General features: G+C 42.2%; 1 protein-coding gene across 1 annotated transcript in view; it reads left to right on the top strand.

Annotated features, from left to right (window-relative positions):
* Window positions 1-14,410: 14,410 nt before the first annotated feature.
* FBXW8 (F-box and WD repeat domain containing 8) overlaps window positions 14,411-20,712 on the top strand; it is a 111,016-nt gene continuing 104,714 nt past the window's right edge. Inside the window, exon 1 of the mRNA XM_074205912.1 lies at window positions 14,411-15,256. Within this exon, the coding sequence (XP_074062013.1) occupies window positions 14,930-15,256 (327 nt within the window). The 5' untranslated portion in view covers window positions 14,411-14,929. The remainder of the gene's footprint in view (window positions 15,257-20,712) is intronic.

The following is a 20,712-nucleotide window of genomic DNA, read 5'->3' on the forward strand; positions in this document are numbered from 1 at the left end:
GGAGAGTCCCAGCAGCCAGCACAGAAGAGACCAGCCTCCTCTTTAGAAATGAGGGATGTGGGAGTCGAGATAATAATCACAGATATAAAACAAGATCTGGAAGGGTCCTCAGGATCCAACTACCCAATCCCGTCTTTTATAAATGAGGAAACTGAGGCCTGAGGTCAAAGAGGGCAGCATGGCCCAGTAGAGAGAGCAGCTTCACTAAATTCAAATCTAGCTCACTTGCCACTGTCCTGCATTCTTTCAGTAACATTCTATATGCCATTTGAAGGGCTGCCCGACTCTTTGCTTGCAATATGCCAGTGAGGGAAGCAATAAAATGGTAACACGGGAATGTTTTTCCTTGTATGGGATGGACTGGATGAGCTCCAAGACCCCTTCCCATTTGGAAAGACTGTAGCTTTATGATGGGGTAGCTAGGTGACCGGATAGAGTGCCAGGCCTGGAATTCAAATTCAGCTTCAGATACTTTCTAGAAGTGAGAACCTGTCTGCCTCAGTTTCCTCATTTGTAAAAGGAGATAGAGAAGGAAATGGCAAACCATTCTAGTATTTTGAGCAAGTCACTTAAACCTGTCTTCCTTAGTTTCCTTAGTTGTAAAAGGAACCGGAGAAGTATCTTGAGGAAGTCACTTAATCTTGTCTGCCTCAGTTTCTTCCTCTGTAAAATGAACTGGAGAAGAAAATAGCAAACCACTTCTGTTATCTCCGCCAAGAAGACCTCAAATGGGGTCACAAAGAGTTGGACATGATTAAACAACAATCTCTATTTTACACATGAGAAACTGAGACTGAGGGATTAAATAATGTGTAAGGTCATCTATCCGAGGCATACTTTAACTTGATCACTTTATAGAAGAGGAAATTGAGACTCTGAGAGATTAAATGACTGACACCCAAACTAGCTTATAAAGCCCCGATTCTGTATGGCAGATACATCACTAAATGCTGGAGATATTTTTAAGAAAAGGAAAAAACAGTAACAAACAGTCCTTTATCTCAAGGAGCTCACAGTCTAATGGTAAAGACAAGCTGCTGTATACAACCAGGATTTTTTTTGTGTGTTTGTGATTTTAATTGGTATTTCATTTTATTTTTCCAATTGCATATTTAACATTCATCCACTTGCTTATCTGTGTTCCACTATTTTCTTCCACCCTCCCTTTGCCCCCTCCCCTCAGAGGTGAACAGTCTAGTGAACGCTTTTCATGTACACTTGTGTTTAACATGTTTACATATTAGTAATTTTCTGAACGAAAAATTAGGGTTAAGGGGAAAGAAAAAAAAACCATGGGAGAGGAGGGAAAAACACAAGAGAAATTTTGAAAAAGTGAACATTCAGATCCTGCGGGGTGGGGGCGGTTGTTTGCTTTTTCCCTCTGGTTGTGGCTGATATTGTCCATAGAAGATCTCCCAGGGGTGCTCTTAGCTTTCTGAATGGCTGAGAGGAGCTGCGGCCATCAAAGTTGATCCACTCACAGTTGCAATCAAGATTTAAATAGGATAAATTAGAAATAATCAACAGAGAGAAGGCATTAAGATTAAAGAAGACCAGGAAAGACGTTTTGCAGAAGCTGAGTCTTGAATTAGAAGCTCTAGACTTAGAAAGAACCTTAGTCATCTAATCTGATCCTCCCATTTCACAGATGAAGACACTGAGGTACCGGAGGCTAAGAGGTCTATTGAAGGTCATACAGATAATAATTGGCAGAGCTTATTTCTATCTCCAAACCTCTACCCTCCAAACCTAGAATGTACTCTCTCTCTCTCTTTACTTCTCCCTCACAGAAGAGTTCAAATCTCAGCTCAGATATCATTTCCTTCAGGAATTCTGCCCTGATTCCTCCAGTTGCCAATGCCCTCCTTCCCTGGAAATTACATTGTATAGAGTTGTTTTTAATTTATATATACATATAAATGTAAATATAGTTCATATAGTCTGTTGTCAGAGAACACATGCTACTGCTTGCCATGGTGCCTCAATGACTTGGGAGGAAACAAAACCAATTTAGGGTCAAGAGACTCCTGCAGTAGCCAGACCAATTCCAATAGTTCTGTTTCCTATCAATCAAGACATGGGGCGAAACAATTCTGGTAAAGGGAAGTGAGAAGATGCTTTGCACAGCATACCCCTCACTATAAGAAATATAATCACTTTGGTGGTTGGTGTAATACTCCTAAATATCAAAAGACTAGTAGTAATAGTAGTGATAGTAGTAGTAGTAGTAGTAGTAGTAGTAGTAGTAGTAGTAGTAGTAGTAGTAGTAGGTGGTAGTAGTAGATATACATGATATTTAATTACATACTATATGTATATAAATATATTTATACATTATATATTATATTAAACAATGGCTATATATTATGTATAGTATATATTACATAAACATAGTTTACATATTCCATAAATATATGATATTTCACTATATGTACATTTGCATGATGTAAATATATTTATATATTATAGGAAGTGCCCCCGCCTTCCTAATCAATTCCTTCCCAGGGACATGACTGTAAGATTTCTTTCTTAAGTGACCAGACTCTCTCTTTCTAAATTAGCTTTCTAGTTTTATACAAGACCCTCGGGAGTAACTTCAAACAAATTCTTCAACCAATCTGAACAGACTTCCTGTAGCATCAGTCTGAAATGAAGATGCCAGACCTTGTTCACACCTGTTTCACACTTCTAATTGATTGATTTAATCAAGCTGTGTTCTCATCTAATAGGAATATTAGAGTTGAGACTTGGGAAGAGTAGTTGTGATCCCACCTTATTACATGTCATAACAAAGGTCATTGAAATCACAGATGAGACATTATTAGTTAATAAATTAATCAAGACATTCATAGATTTAGAAGTCCTATAACAGCCACTTAACCACATAATCACAGTTATGTGATCCTGGGTGAGTCATTCAGCCTCTCTGAATCTCTGTGTACTCAACTATAAAATCAAAGATAATATGAGTAGTTTCCTTTATAAAATAGAGAGGGTTGGAATAGATGAATTTTGAGGTAACTTCCAGCACTGATATTCCGGGTTATAAGATTCTTTCCATTTAAAAATTCCAAATCCTTTCTTTTTTGGTCCAGTCTCATTATGACATTCAATGTTCATCTAGATTTTATGTTCTAATGTCTTTCCTGAGGCAGCTGTGTACTGTAGTGAGTGGATGGAGCTCTGGTCCTACCTGAGTTCAAATTCTGCCTTAGAGACTTACCAGTGTGACCCTGAGTAAGTCACTTAACTTCTGTCTGCCTTAAGTTTCTCACCTATGAAATGGGGGTACTGATGACATTTTCCTCCCAAGGTCTTTGGAAGAATTTAATTAGATAATATATGCAAAGCATTTTGCAAACCTTATAATGTTAGCTAGCTATTTCTATATTCTAAGACACACCCCTCCCAGATCTGATATTCTATAGTCCAATTTCCCTCTCCATTTTCTGTTCTTAAATCCTTCCCAGCTCTAACATTCTATGATCCTATGTTCTCATTTTGGTTGGATTTGGGAAACCACAGGAAGAAGAAAAGAGAGAATTAACTAGTAGATATTTAGGGAGATAAAAGTTTATCCAGCAGTTGTAATAATTTTCTATACTTATTAAATAGGATCTCTCTCTCTCTCTCTCTCTCTCTCTACCTCCCTCATCCTCTTCTTTTCCTTTTTCTCCTTCTTCCTTTGCCGCCATCTTTTCTTCCCTATTTCCTTCCTTTACTCCCTCCTTCCATTTCTACTTCCTCCCAACTGTAAATCCATGACTCTAATTTTTTTTAGAACTGGAAGGGGAAAATCTCATTCCTAGAAATAGCTAGGGTTCCCTTAACCTTATTCATTTGATGCTACTGGTTTAACAATGTTATAATTAATTATCACGAAGTTAATATTTCTGTTGGTAAGCACAATTAGAAAAACTGATCTTTCTTGTTTTGTTGGTGTATATAGGTCCAAATCAAGAGCATTTTCCAGGTTAAAATGAATACTATCCCTTGATCTATAGATTTTGATGTATAAAAGATGAGATTCTACATCTCCAGAACTGAATCCCAATGGAAATTCAAACATATTATAATTTACTGACAAAAATGATTTCTTTAGTAAAGGTAGAAGACATCACTTCAATCAAATTCCTACTAATTCCTAATAAAACATAAGCTATTTGAGAGCAAGGATGTTGAATTTTTTGTCTTTGTATTCTCAATGCCTGAGACACAAAGCAGACAGTTAATCAATGATTGTTCATTGATCCAATCCTTAGAGTATTGCCAAACTCTCATGAGGGCCTCAGAACTAGGGTCCCCAGGACTGGAAATGTGATCATGTAGAACTCCTAGGGTCACTTTAAGTCAAAATTCCCTCATTTCCCTCTACTTCTCTTGGGTCCAGTTCTGTATTTCAGGCCCCGAGGTTCTACCTTTAATCTTCATATCAAAATTCTTTCTATCAAAAAAAGAGAGGAAGAGAAAAAAATAGGAAAATTGAATAATATGTAGGAAAAAAGTTTGTCATTAAATTCAGTGTTCCAATATACTCCACCCCACACATATCTGTAAAGGATTGGAGGAGATGTCGTCTCAAAACTCTTCTTTGGGTCAAAGAATGTGAATTGACAGTTTTTAAGTAAAAAAAATTAAAGCTCCATATATAATCATATGGAAAAATGCTCCAAATCATTACTGATTAGGAAAATGCAAATTAAAAGAACTATGAGGTTCCAGATTGGCTAAGATGACAAAAAGGGAAAATGAGGGGTGGCTAGGTGGTGTAGTGGATAAAGCACTGGCCTTGGAGTCAGGAGTACCTGGGTTCAAATCCGGTCTCAGACACTTAATAATTACCTAGCTGTGTGGCCTTGGGCAAGCCACTTAACCCCATTTTCTTTTCAAAAAAACCTAAAAAAACCCTTAAAAAAAGGGGGGAACACGATCAATGTTGGAGGGGTTGTGGGAGTATTGGGACATTAATACAACCATTTTGGAGGGCTATATGGAACTATGACCAAGGAACAATAAAACTGAACATACCCTTTGACCCAGCAATATCAATGCTAGATATTCAGAAGGAACCATAAAAAATGAGAAAAATCCCACATGTTCCAAAATATCATAATAGCTCTTTTTGTAGTGGCAAAGAATTGGAAATTGAGGGGATGCTACTCAATTGGGGAATGGCTGAACAAGTTATGATATACCAATGCTATGGAATACTATTGTTCTATAAGAAACCATGAATGGTCAGACTCTACAGAAGCATGGAACAAATTATAGTAACTGAGATTGAATGAGGGGAACAGAACCAAGAAAACATTGTACTCCCTAACAACAACATTATGAGTTGATCAACCTTGATGGATGCAGCTCCTCTCAGCAGTTCAGAGAACCAGGACAACCCCAGGAGATTGGCTATGGACAATGCTATCACCATCCAAAGGAAGAAAAACAAAACAAAACAAATACAAAAACCCCTACAGAATCTGAATGAACACTATATTCATTTTTTAAAAAAATTTCTCTTATGTATTTCTCTCCTATCTCATGGTTTTCTTTCTTTTCCCTTAATCCTAATTGCTCATACCGAAAAAGACTCATCTGTAAACATATTAAACACAAGACTATTCACCACTGAGGGGAAGGGGGTGGGAAGGGAAGATGGAAGAAAATTATGTAACTTAAAAATGTATGTATGCATGTGGATGAATGTTGAAAAACATTGATAATATGTAATTACAAAGATAAAATAATTTAAAAACTCCTTTTGGATGTAGATCTTATTCTTTCTAATTTTGCAAGAATTTTGTGGGAGCCATTTTTTCCCATTTACATTTTTGTGTGCTTTAAGGTGTTTATTATTTCTTGGTTCAGCTAAATTTTGCATCAGTTCATATAAAGTCTTTTCATGCTTCTCTGTTTTCAACATATCCATTTCTTTTTGTTAATGAGAAATTACACTAGAGAAAGAATTGGAAGGAAAAGTATGACAGGAAAAATGGACATAGCAAAAAAGACGAGTGAATAGACCACTGGCTCCCCTTGTGATCCTCAAATATCAGGAATAAGAATAATATCATGTATTTCATTATTTTACTTCACATTTGTATTTTACATTTTATGGGTTGTTCCTCATCCTTCATTCTCAGAGGACCATTGATATAAGGAGGGTGATGAATAAGATTAAGGTATGTAGGGCTGTGTAAAGTCATCAACCTCAGTCTCTTCTCCAGAAGTATCACAGTCCATAGGTCAAGAATACTGGTAACATCCCCAGATACAGTGGGAGACCTTGACCAATAAGATATAGTCTTAAAGAGCATGTTCAAATATTCTCTATCTGGTTCTGGTTGTCTTGACTGTATGAAAATTTGGAGAGGAATCTGTTCATGGTCATGGTGATGAGGGATGGGTATTGTGTGATGATAAAATGTTTTTTCATTGACTGAGGATCAGGGAGAACTGATTTCTCAGAAACTGAGGAGCTGGAACTAAGTGTGTATATACACAAGAGGGGGTCCTCCCATCTCTCCTCTTTTCTTGGTGCCTGGGAAAGGAGGTCATACTATTTTAAGCTGAGTAGGAGAGGTGGTAGCCCTTTCTCTTTGCCTGCTAAATTGGAGTACTAGGTCTGGCCTCAGGTCTGAGATGTGACTCCAGGCAAGTCAACCTGTTTGCCTCAGTTTCCTCAATTATAAAATGAAAATGATAATAGCATCGACCTCCTAGGGTTGGTATATGATAGGTACTTAATAAATGTTTTTTCCCTTCCCCTTCTCTCATCCCTACTTCACTCCAGCAGACCATGAGGCTATGTGGACTCTTGACTGCTTCTGTATCTTTGAGTTTATTCTCAGGTGAGTATTCTAAGATTGAAGAGCTAAGGTTTCTTAGTTAAGTTCTAAAGACCTAGTTCCCATCAGAAGTTCATTTTGTGGTAGCAGTGGTCACTGGTCAGTTGTGGCCAAGGACAGAGGAAAGGTGAAATTTCCACCACTGAGATCCCTTTTGGCAGAAAGAAATGATGATTGTGATTTTAACTGAGAGATTGCCCTTCAGAGTGAAGCAGGGAATTATGGGCATGGGAAGAAATTTTGTAATCTTTTTGCATTGTTAGAACCCTGAATTTTTGGGTATTGATCCTTGTCACCTCTGCATTGTTAGAACACTTCCTCTTGACTTTCACTTTGACTTTGGCCCTACTTTCACCAATGGGCCAAGCTGGATGCTAGAATACTTACTCATCTTAAACTACCTCCTACAAAGATTTTGACCACCCTGAGCTGAAACAATCTCTCCAATCTCTCCAATCTCTCCAATCACCCCCAAAGGCAAACTCTCCAAAACAGGACCAGGACCACTTCCAAAACACAGTCTTTCCCATGGACCCTGAGGGGACATTTAAGGAGAGTTTGGTGGGGGGAAGGGTGCCTGAGCCTCCTCTTTCTTCTGACCTCAGCCTGTCAGGTTAAACTACAATCCCTAAAGCCAGGGTGGATTTTAAAGATCTTTTCAACTTTCTGTTTCTTTGTGTTGTAATGACTTTTTTTTTTAGGTTTTTGCAAGGCAAACGGAGTTAAGTGGCTTGCCCCAAGGCCACACAGCTAGGTCATTATGAAGTGTCTGAGACCAGATTTGAACCCAGGTATTGCTGACTCCAGGGCCGGTGCTTTATCCACTACACCACCTAGCCGCCCCTGAAATGACTTATTAATGAATCTCTTTTCTTTTCCACCTGCTCTCCTGGTCGATTTGTGATTCATTACAGAAACAACCGAACTCTCCCATATCAAGAGCACGAAGGTCCTATTTGTTCAGCAGGGAACTATTCTTAACGGGATCCTCATGAGGACTCTATAAAAAGAGAAAAGGACTCCCAGAGTCGGACAATATATATTTAAAATTTTTTTTTTTTTGCAAGGCAATGGGGGATTAAGTGACTTGCCCAAGATCACACAGCTGGGTAATTATTAAGTGTCGGAGGTTGGATTTGAACTCAGGTTCTCCCGACTCCAGGGCCAGTGCTCTATCCACGGCGCCACCTAGCTGCCCCTAACAATATACATTTGATGCATGTGTTTTTTTACAACCTCCAATAGGTCTGATTCCACTTTCCCCAAAGTACCTTGTATAAACAAAGATGGAACTTATTCCCAATTTAGAAGAAATGTTTCCTACTAAATGTTCTTGTTCTAGCTTCTCCATTAAAAAAAAAACTTTTTTCTAAAAGCTAATTGAGTCTACTGAGTATTTCTTACTGGTGGAAACTCAGGAACAGTGTTAGAAACTTGAGTGTAGTGGTAGTCAGTCACCCTCTAGAGACCTAGCCCACCAATAAAAACTATATGTCTGTCTCTCCCCAGGAAGATGCCAGAAAGGAGTAAGGCTACGTGACCCTTCCAAAGAATCTGTGATCCTATGACCTCTCTTCAAATCCTGCTTCCATTTACCAATTGCATCATCCTAGAAACCATTTAACCTCCCTGAGCCTCAGTTTCCTCATCAAGTGAAGAGATTGGACTATCAGGCCTCTGAAGGTCCTTCCATCATGATCCTATGATAAATGTCAGCTATAAGACACTGTATTAGGTGTTTCAGGATTCTTGATGTAGGAAAATCCAGATTCAGAAACTCCCTTCACAAATATTTATCTGCATCTATTCTGTAACTTGTATTCATTGAGAACTGGGGCACTAAAAATGTAAGTGGTTTAGCTTGAGTCCAATAGTCCACAAAATGTCAGAACTATCAGAGGGATCTTCCCCCCCCCCCTTATTAATTCCTCAGTCTTTGGCAATCTGGCTTTTCACCTCATCATTCAACTAAAATCACTCTCTATGAAATTATCAACGATCTCTTAATTGACAGATCTTGTGGGCTTTCCCCCAGTCTTTGGCCTTTTTTACTTCTGCTGCATTTGACCTAATTGATCACGTTTTTTACTCTCTGATACTACGGTCTCCTGGTTTCTCATCCTACCTGTATAACTGCCCCTTCTCAGTCTCATGTGTCTCAATTTCCTTTGAGACAAGGAGGGGAGCAATGATTTGCAATTACTCTGGTATCTTAATGTGATTAAAATCATTTATCAAACGTTCAAACCTAGATATGAGTATACTCTAGGGTTCTGTTTTGTTTCTTCTCTCTCTCTCTCTCTCTCTCTCTCTCTCTCTCTCTCTCTTTCTCTCTCTCTCTCTCTCTCTCTCTCTCTCTCTCTCCCCTCCTCCTCTCCTTTTCTCCCTCACATTCTCTCTCTTTTTTCTTTTTCTCTCTGTTCTCCCCCCCCCCCCCCCCATTTATCATCCCTGTGCCAAAAACTCCATATGCAGAACTATATGTCTGTCTCTCCTGAGTTTCAGCCCTAAATCCCTATTGGACATTTCAAATTGGTTGCCCCACAAACACCTCAAACTGAACATTTCCAAAACAGAATACTGCAGGGCCAGAACTCCTGGTCTTAATGTGATTTTTAAAAAAATTCATTTATCAAAAATTCAAATCTAACTGTAGGAGTACCCCGAGGCTCTGTCTTGAACCCTGTTTTCTTTTTGCTCACTTTCTCGAGGTGATTTTATCCACTTCCCTGGTCTTGAATATCATCTCTATGTAGATGTTTTACAGATCTTTCTATCTAGGTCTGGTATCTTTCCTGAGCTTCAGTCCTCCAGCACCTATCAAACTGGTTGCCCTGGAGACAATGCAAACCAACATTTCCAAAATATCTCTTTTGTGCATAGCTGTTGGAATGTTTTCTCTCCCCCATTAAACTGTGATCTCCTAGACAGTGTCTGGCCCTTGGGAAATGCTTAATAAATGGCTATTGACTCAATTTGACTTTTCCTCTATTCCTGACTGGACCTGACTTAGGCAAGTCCCCTGGTAGTTTGTTTTGTATTGGAAAAAAATGCTGAGATACCTGGAGGTCATTTGACATTTAACAAAAATAGATTTATTTAGTCATAGAAAAAGATGGATTTTCAAAAGGGATAAGCAATGAGTACAATTCCAAAGAGTAAAACTCTCTTCCCCATTTTTCATCAAGCATCAGAGTGCCTTGGGAATTCCCTCCTGGCTCCATTATAATAAGGTGATCAGCAAGTGATAGCAGGAATCTGAGTCTTAGATAAAAAACATATGTACATATTGGATCTGCTGATAAAATAAATCCTCCTCCAGGAAGATAGTTTCTTTCTTTCTCTTTGTTTTTTTCCAGGGGTTTTTTGGTAACTGTATCCCTAAGTATATTGAGCATAATGCCATTACATTGTAGATGATTACTATGAATGTAAGTTTATTAATTGACTCAAATCCAAGTCTTTTTCTGTAGCTGGTTTTCTATACATTGTTGTTCAGTTGTTCCAGTCGTGTCTGACTCTCCATGATGCTATTTGGAAATTTTCTTGTCAAAAATACTGAAGTGGTTTGGAATTTCTTTCTACAGCTCATTCTCAAGATGAGGAAACTAAGGTAAACAGAGAGAAGTGCCTTGCTCAGGGGTCACACACATAATAAGTATCTGAGGTCAAATTTGAAGTCAGGCCTGCCTGTCTCCAGACCTGGCAATTTGTGCACTATGGTGCTTCCTCACTGTCCCTGCTATATATTACCTATATTGCCTGTCATCTTTTTGTTTTGTTTTTGCCAAGGCAAGTGACTTGCCCAAGGTTATACAGCTAAGTAAATATTGTCTGAGGTTGGATTTGAACTCAGATCCTCCTGACCTCAGGGCTGGTGCTCTATCCTCTGCACCACTTAAGTTGCCCCTAATCATCTTTTTTTTTTCAAACCTAGATTTGCTGACTCTCCAGTCAGAGGCCTCTTATGCTCATAGTCACAGGGACTTCCTGCAAGTAAATTATTTAATCTCCCTAAGCCTCATTTGAAAAATAAAAGAGGGCAAGGGTCAAACATCTCCAGAATGCTGCCTGAATCAGATTAAAATGTAACTGAGAAGTTTAAATAAATACAACATAGTTAATGCTGATATATGATTTTCCACATCAATATATTGCTTGTAGGGATCTGTTCCTAGTTGATTTTAACACCACTAGGTTGGGTCATTTCTTGGGTCCCTTCCAGGTCTTAATCTTTCATCCTATCAATTTTCTCTGTAAAATGAAAGAGCTGAATAAGAAAACTCTAAGGTCCCATCTAGCTCTCATTCTAATGATTCCAGAGAGTATGCTGGAGAACTGAGAGATTTAGTGATTAATTCAAGGTCACACAGCCAATATATAGAAGTGAGGTAAGTTTTTCCTCACTCTGAGGTCAGCACTACATTTCACCAGACTATGTCGGGTTGGTAATATTTCAATAGAATGTAATCTCTTGAGGGCAGGAGTGTTCTTTCTATCTATCTATCTATCTATCTATCTATCTATCTATCTATCTATCTATCTATCTATGTATCATTTGTCTATCTATCCATCGCCTATTCACCTATCTATCCTTCCATCCCTCCCTCCATCCACCCTTCCTTCCTCTCTCCCTCCTTCTTCCATTCTTCCTTCCTTCCTTTCCTCCCTCCATCCCTTCCTCCCTTCCTTCTTTCAACCATCCATCCATCTGCCCATCCACCCACCCTTCCTCCTTCCATCTCTCTATTTTTCTATAATCTATCCCTTCGTCTGTCCTTCCATCTTTTATCCATCCATCATCCACCCACCCATCCATCCATCTATCCATCCTTCTTTCTTTCCTTCCTTCCCTCCCTCCTTCTTTCATCCATCCATCCATCCTTCCTCCTTCCATCTCTATTTTTCTATCACCTATCCCTTTGTCTATTCTTCCATCCATCCTTCCTTTCTTCCCTCCTCTTTCTTCCATCCATCCATCCATCCATCCATCCATCCATCCATCCATCCACCCTTCCTTTCCTCCCTCCCTCCTTTCTTCCCTCCCTCCATTCTTTCAACCATACATCCACCCACCCTTCGTCCTTCCATCTCTCTCTATTTTCTATTATCTGTCCTTTCGTCTATCCTTCCATCTTTTTATCCATCCATCATCCATCCATCTATCCATCCATCCTTCTTTCTTTCCTTCCTTCCCTCCCTCCTTCTTTCATCCATCCATCTACTTTTCCTTCTTTCATCTCTCTATCTCTCTATTTTTCTGTCATCTATCCCTTCGCCTGTCCTTCCATCCTTTCATCCATCCACTCACCCTTCGTCCTTCCATTTTGTTCTATCTCTCTATTTTTCTATCACCTATCCCTTTGTTTATCCTTCCATCCTTCCTTTCCTCCCTCCCTGCTTCATCATCCATCCATCCATCCATCCATCCATCCATCCATCATCTATCCATCCATGCATCCATGCATCCATCCATCCATGCATCCATCAATCCATCCTTCCATCCATCCATCCTTCCATCCATCCATCCATGCATCCATCATCCATCCATCCATGCATCCATCATCCATCCATGCATCCATCCTTCCATCCATCCATCCATGCATCCATCATCCATCCATCCATGCATCCATCATCCATCCATGCATCCATCCATGAATCCTTCCATCATCCATCCATCCATCCATCTATCCATGCATCCATCATCCATCCATGCATCCTTCCATCATCCATCCATGCATCCTTCCATCATCCATCCATCCATCCATCATCCATTCATACATCCATCCATGCATCCATCATCCATGCATCCATCCATCCTTCCATGCATCCTTCCATCATCTATCCATCCATCCATCCATGCATCCATCATCCATCCATCCATCCATCCATCCATCCATGCATCCATCCATCATCCATCCATTCATCCATCCATCCTTCCATCATCTATCCATCCATGCATCCATCATCCATCCATCCATCCTTCCATCCATCCATCCATGCACCCATCATCCATCCATCCATGCATCCATGATCCATCCATGCATCCATCATCCATCCATGCATCCATCCATGCATCCATCCTTCCATCATCCATCCATCCATCCATGCATCCATCATCCATCCATGCATCCATCCATGCATCCTTCCATCATCCATCCATCATCCATCCATCCATCCATCATCCATGCATCCATCCATCCTTCCATCCATCCATGCATCCTTCCATCATCCATCCATCCATCCATCCATGCATCCATCATCCATCCATGCATCCTTCCATCATCCATCCATACATCCATCCATGCATCCATCCATGCATCCATCATCCATGCATCCATCCATCCTTCCATCCATCCATCCATGCACCCATCATCCATCCATCCATGCATCCATGATCCATCTATGCATCCATCATCCATCCATGCATCCATCCTTCCATCATCCATCCATCCATCCATCCATCCATCCATCATCCATCCATCTATCCATGCATCCATCATCCATCCATGCATCCATCATCCATCCATGCATCCATCCATGCATCCTTCCATCATCCATCCCATCCATCCATCCATCCATCATCCATCCACATCCATCCATGCATCCATGCATCCATCCATCCTTCCATCCATCCATGCATCCTTCCATCATCCATCCATCCATCCATCCATCCATGCATCCTTCCATCATCCATCCATCCATCCATCCATCCATGCATCCATCCATGCATCCTTCCATCATCCATCATCCATCCATGCATCCATCCATCCATCCATGCATCCATCCATCATCCATCCATCCATCCATGCATCCATCCATCCATCATCCATCCATCCATCCATCCATCCATCCATCCATCCATCCATCCATCCATCTATCCATCCATCCGTCCATCTTTTTATCTCGTTGCCAGGCATACCATTAATTTAGGCTCACAGACTGAGAAGGGTGGCCCCCTTCCCCCAGCCCCCATTTTACTGATGAGGCAGCTAGAGGCCTGACAGAGCCGCAGTTTCCTGCACTGCGAGCTGCAAGAGGACTCTGGAGCTTGATTCCCGTCTGGAAGCCCAAGTTTGTGGAGAGGATTTGAACCCAGGTCTTTCCCTTTCCAAGTTCACTGTCTCATCCCGCGCATCCGGACTAAGGCTTGTTGGATTGATCTGGGATCCCGAGGAAACTGGGAGGTACCGGGGGGGGGGGGGGGGGGGGGGAGGGTCTGTCCGGCGCCTCCGCGCTTAGCTCGCTCCTGGCCCGCCCGGCTCCCCTCGCACGCCCCGCCCCTCGCCCTCCAGATTGACAGCCGGGACCGGCGGGAGCCCGGGCCGCGCGCGTCCGGCTGCGGGAGCGCGCCGGGAGGCGGGAAGGCGCAGGACTGCGCGTGCGCCCGAGAGCGGCCGGAACCCGAGGCTCCGAGCGCCGGTTTCCGGCTCCGGCGGCGGATCCGTGTGCCGGGGGGACAGTTCCGGAGGCGGCGGAGGAAGCGGCCGGCTCCGCTGCTGGGGGCGCCGCTGCTGGGCCGGCGCCGGGCCGGGGGGGTGGGGGAGCTGGGCCCCGGGGGGCTCCGGGACTTTGAGGGGGGGCCCCCATTTTGCCGAGTGGCCGGGGCCCCTTTGATCTTGGGGGTACAGGGGCCGTTCTGGTGACTTCGGGGCGGGGGTTCCCCTCGACCTCAGCGTGACGGCGCCCCCCGAGATCTTGGGGGGAGCTCGGGGAGGCAGAGTCCTGGCCTCGGGGCGAGGCTTCAGCTCCTTCCTCAGGGGCTCCCCGACTGCAGTGGTAGCTCCCCGGGACCTCGGGGCGAGGCTCCCCCTCAGCGGTGTGTGACGCTCCTCTTGGTCTCGGGCTAAGGCTCCCCTGGATCTTGGGGACCCCCTGGATGGGCACCCCTCTTGATTGGGGGGTGATAGGGCCCCTCTCTTCTTGATCTCGGAGGGAGGGCCCCTTTTCTCTAAGGGTCCGCCTTGAGGGAGAGTCCCCCTGATTTGGAGGGGAGGGCTCCCCTTCATCTTGAGGGAGGCCCCCAGTTTAAGGATCAAGGGTCTTCCCTTGAGGGAGGCCCCCCCTGTCGCGGCCGCGCCCCGATGGCCGAGGCCGGCCTGGAGGAGTTCCGCCGCCGCTGGCGGGAGGAGCTGGCCCGGCGGGAGGGGCCGGCCAAGAGGCGGCGGCCCGCGGGGGCGGAGCGGGAGGAGCGCGGGCGGCGGCGGCGGGGCAGCGGGTCGGAGCCGGGGGCGCCGTGGGGCGCCCCCGGGGGCGCCGCCGCCGCCGGCTACTTCCAGCTGGCCCAGAGCCTGCTGGGGGGCGGGGAGTGCCCGCTGGCCCCGCCCCCTCCCCGGGCCGCCGCCCCCACGCCCGAGCCCCCCGAGAGCGCCGCCGAGGACCGGCTGCTGGAGCAGCTCATCCGGGACCTGGTAGGTGCGGCCGCCGCCTTTGAAGCTCCCTCCCCGCGGCCCGGCCAATCCGAGCGCGCGGCCGAGCCCCGCCCCCGCCCCGCCCCCGGCGCGGCCCCGCCCCGCCCCGCCCCGGGGGCCTGGTACCCCCTGAGCAGGGCGGGGGGAGCCTGGGGCCTCCCTGGCCTCCAGCGCCTTGCCATCCGCACGAGGCACAGTTTGGGTCTCTGGATCTCCGTGGGGCTTTTCTTCCGGCTCAGAGTTTGGGCAGCAGCTTTCATGGAAACCTCCACGAAATAGGAGCATTTGAAATCAAAAAGACCTGGCTTTTTATCCTAGCTTTGTGACCTTAGGCAAGTCATTTAATCTCACAGGCTTCATTTTCTTCATCTGTGAAAAGGAGATATGTTTCATTAGCGAAAGGTTAATGCTTAACCAGTCCAGTGAACATTTAATTGTTCAAGGTACATTTTGGGATGTTGAGGCGGGGTACAAAAAGGAGAACAGGAAGGAACTTATATGTAAAGTGTTTTTCAAAGCCTAAAGCACCATTTATTTTTAAAAATTTTTTATCAGGGCGGCTAGGTGGCGCAGTGGATAAAGCACCGGCCCTGAGTACCAGGGTTCAAATCTGGTCTCAAACACTTAACAATTACCCAGCTGTGTGGCCTTGGGCAAGCCACTTAACCCCATTTGCCTTGCAAAAACCTAAAAAAAAAGTTTTATTGATGCCTTTTTTTATATCAACATATCTCATCCCCATGCCATTGAAAATAAAACATTTTATTTTATTTATTTTAAGGTTTTTGCAAGGCAAATGGGGTTAAGTGGCTTGCCCAAGGTCACACAGCTAGGTTATTATTAAGTGCCTGAGGTTGAATTTGAACTCAGGTCCTCCTAACTATCCACAGCACCACCTAGCCACCCAATAAATATCATTTTAAAGGCAAAAGAAAAAGAAGAGGAAAAAAATAAACACAATGGAGCAACATTTTTGGAAAAATTTCACAAACAGCCCTGCAACATCCAACCCCTGGGGGGATCTCCCAGCTCTGTGAATCTTCTTTTGAGCCCTGCTTGTTCTTTATAATTTTACATTTACTTTTGACTTTTTGGGTTTGTGATTGTTCTTTCCATTTTAAATATAGCAAACTGTTTTTGTTTTTGGTTCTGCTGACTTCATTCTGCATCAGTTCATACAGATCTTTTCATATTTCTCTGTGTTCATCTCATTTATCATTTCTTACAACACAGTAATATTCTATTAGATTCATGTAATGTGTTTAGTGATTCCTCAAGTGAGTGACATCTCTTTGTATCCAATTCTATGCTATCACAAAAAAAGTGATTTTGTAATTATTTTGATGTCTATGGATAAGGAATTTCTTCTTATCAATTTCCCCCTTGAAGTATAAGACCAGTAATGGAATCTCTGGATCAAACTATGCAGACATTTTAGACATTGTAATTGCATTTATATCAAGTGGCTTTTTAAAATGATGTTTAAATGTTAATGATGAAGAAGACAGTGGTATTGGGGATGATGCTCCTGAATGCTTTTGAAGTACAATTTTTGGGAAGTCCAATTGGCTCTAACAGGTTTTGTGTTTAGTAATGGCTGTGAGTAGTTGTCAGAAAATTGTTGGAGCTTTGGAGGTTTGCTGTGAGATTGTTGGGTTTTGACCCTGCCATTATAGGAGGGAAACAATTGGAACTTTGAAAGAACAAGGGATTTGGAGGCAAGAGGACCTGGGTTTCAGTCCTAACTCTGCTACTTAGGACCTAACCATGTGACATTGGGCCAGGCACCTGATTTTTCTGGGTTTCATACTTAAAGGGCAGACTGGATGAGCTCTCAAGAGGTTCTGCCAAGTCTAAGCCCATGGTGTGTGACCAGTGGAAGGAGCTCTTGGCCTGGCTCAGGAAGACTCTCAGTTAACAAACATTTATTAAACCCTGCTGGGTGCCAGCCACTTGGGGGGGTGGGCTACAAGAAAGGGAGGAGACAGCCCCTGTCTTTAAGAAGCTCACAGTCTAGTGGGAGAGGCAACTTGCAAACTACTGTTTAAATAGGATGGATACAAAAAAAGGAAGGTCACTAGTAGTAAAGAGAATAGGAAAAGGCTTTTTGTAGATGAGATTTTAGGAAAACTTGAAGGAAGTCAGAGAAGTTAGGAGCCAAGAAGAGGAGGGAAAATAATCCCAGGCTTGGGAGACAGCAAGTGCTATTCCCTCAGTTTCCTCATCTGTAAAATGGGAATAGCACCTACTACTGCCTGAGTTATTATGAGGATCAAATGAGATATCTGTAAAGCACTTTGCAAATCTTAAAACACTATACTTGATCCCTATAATGGACTATTTGTGCCCAACCTATGGTGGAGCATTCTGAGCCCACATTGGTCTGATCAACCACAGTGGGACACACTGTCATTTGTCTCAAGCAGTGATGGCATTTTGGTCTTCTTTGACAACAAAAGATAAGACCCAACCAAGTGATAGAAGTATCCACCTTGCTGAATTCCTATGATGTAAATTATATGAGGCCAAGGATTATTTTGCCTTTGTATCACCAGCACTTAACCTGTGCCTAGCATATAAAAACCCATGAATTAAATTCTTGTGGAAACTTAGCACGATTAAGAGATAGGAGAACACTTTGTCCCTTCCCTCTTTTTTGCAGAAGTGGAGGAATACTGCATATAAATTTAGACTTGTGTGAATGTCGGTCGGTTTTGCTGAGCTATTTTTTTCCCTTCCTTTTTTTTCTTGTTTTAGGTAATGGTTCTTAAGAAGAGATGAGGAGAGGGATACAATGAGTAGTATACCCAGGTGATATAAGAGCAAAGACTAGCAATATAAAGTTGTTTAAACAAATAAAATGTTTACTGAATGAATGAATTTTTCCCAAGCATCTTAGGTAATAGGGCCACAGTGATGAAATAGTGTAGTTCTTGTTTTGAAAGAGCTGATAATCTAATTATAGGGAAATTTCTTGTGGATACATATGACCGAAATTCAGAGCAGATTATGATGAGTTAGAGATAACATCTAGGAAAAAGTCCTCTGAGATTTGGGACTAAAATTCCTCTGAAATTGGCATATTACCCAAAGGAGCCATCCTTTAGTGAAAGAATTGATTCTGGGGAATGCTAACTGTGGTGTATGTAGTAAAACACTACAGTGGGTAATAGCCAATATTTTCAACTTATTGGTTCTATTTGCCCAAGATGTAACCTTCAATAATAACACTCTAAATGGAAATGCAACTCTTATTTTAGAGAAATGTTTTGCTTTCAATGATTCTTGATCTATTCGATTTCTTGAACTTGGACAATGATGTAAAGAGGTATTGCTTCTTTCTCCGTGATTTCTCTATCACAAAATCCTTATCTGAACCATTTATTAAATGAAATTTATTTTATTCTTAAACTGAAAATACTTTTTCCCTTTTGGGTCTACATAGAAATATCTATATTGGCTCTATGTAGAAATAATGTTGATTCTAGTGAAATAATGAAAGGGAATTGATCCCATTAAAATTTAATTGTACAAAATATAAAGTCCTTTCAGTACTTTTTTCTTTTAGCAGTTTTTGTGTCATTTTGATCATGTCCAACTCTCTGTAAATGCATTTGGGGTTTTCTTGTCAAAGATACTGCAGTGATTTGCCATTTCCTTCTCCAGCTCATTTTATAGGTGAGTAGACTGAGGCAAAAAGAGTTAAGCAATTTGCACAGGGCCACAAAGCTAGTAAATATGTGTGGCAGGATTTGAACTCAGGACCTCCTGACTCTGGAATGTGCACTCTCTCCACTGCTCCACTTAGCTGCCCTTCTTTTAATAGAAGCATATTAATTTTGGTTGTGAATATTGCATTATTTATTTAAAAATATTTATTTTGAATTTTATAATTTTCCCCCAGTCTCACTTCCATCCCCCCACAGAAGGCAGTCTCTTAGTCTTTTTTTTTTTAGGTTTTTTTTTTTTGCAAGGCAAATGGGGTTAAGTGGGTTGCCCAAGGCCACACAGCTAGGTAATTATTAAGTGTCTGAGACTGGATTTGAACCCAGGTACTCCTGACTCCAGGGCCGGTGCTTTATCCACTGTGCCACCTAGCCGCCCCAGTCTCTTAGTCTTTACACTGTTTCCATGGTATACAGTGATCTAAGTTGAATGTGATGAGAGAGAAATCATATCCTTAAGGAAGAAAAATAAAATATAAGAGATAGCAAAATTACATAATAAGATAATGGGTTTTTTTAAAATTGAAGGTAATAGTCCTCAGTCTTTGTTCAAACTCCACAGTTCTTTCTCTGGATACAGATGGTATTCTCCATCACAGACAGCCCCAAATTGTCCCTGATTGTTGCACTGATGAAATGAGTGAGTCCATCAAGGTTGATCATTGCCCCCGTGTTGCTGTTAGGGTGTACAATGTTCTTCTGGTTCTGCTCATTTCACTCAGCATCCGTTCATGCAAATCCCTCCAGGCTTCCCTGAATTCCTATCCCTCCTGGTTTCTAATAGAACAATAGTGTTCCATGATATACATATACCACAGTTTGTTAAGCCATTCCCCAAATGATGAACATTCACTCAATTTCCAATTCTTTGCCACCACAAGCAGGGCTACTATGAATATTTTTGTGCTAGTTATGTTTTAACCCTTTTTCATCATCTCTTCAGGGTATAGACCCAGTAGTGGTATTGCTAGATCAAAGGGTATGCACATTTTTGTTGCCCTTTGGACGTAATTCCAAATTGCTTTCCAGAAAGGTTGGATGAGTTCAGCTCCACCAACAATTTTCCCACATCCCTTCCAACATTGATCACTGTCCTTTCTGGTCATATTGGCCAGTCTGAGAAATGTGTGGTGGTACCTCAGAGATGCTTTAATTTTCATTTCTTTAATAAGTAGGGATTTAGAGCAATTTTTCATATGACTATGGATCGCTTTGATTTCCTCATCTGTAAATTGCCTTTGCATATCCTTTTTTAATATTGTATTATCTTAAAATGTATTCTCTTCCAAAGTTTTCACTAGAGATGAAACTGCTAACATGGAAAAATATAATTCAACTTTCTATTTATCTTTTATTTTGCCACCTTTTAAGAGCATGTACATGTAGATCTTTGTAACTTAAGAGTTTCGTCTTCTTAGAGTCTAGTGTTGACTAGGAAGAGCTATTATTTAAAGAGTGGCAGAGCCTTGATAGACACCTAGAATTCAATGGAAATGAAAACTCATCAGTGACTCCCTCTTGAGTGTTGTCTCTGCCCATGAAGCTTTTCATAATAGCAGTTGGAAATCATCTCATCTTAGGTGGTGAGTTAGGAATAGACTAAGTGAGCAATTGATATTCTTCTTCATATTCAGTTACTCAGATGCAGAAAGGACAGCCACATTCCTGGGCAGAATGCCATTGATAGCGGGCGCCTTCTTTCTTTGCCCCATTTCTGTTTTCTTCTCTCCA

This window comes from Macrotis lagotis, chromosome X (assembly GCF_037893015.1).
Source record: "Macrotis lagotis isolate mMagLag1 chromosome X, bilby.v1.9.chrom.fasta, whole genome shotgun sequence".
Lineage (NCBI taxonomy): Eukaryota > Metazoa > Chordata > Mammalia > Peramelemorphia > Peramelidae > Macrotis > Macrotis lagotis.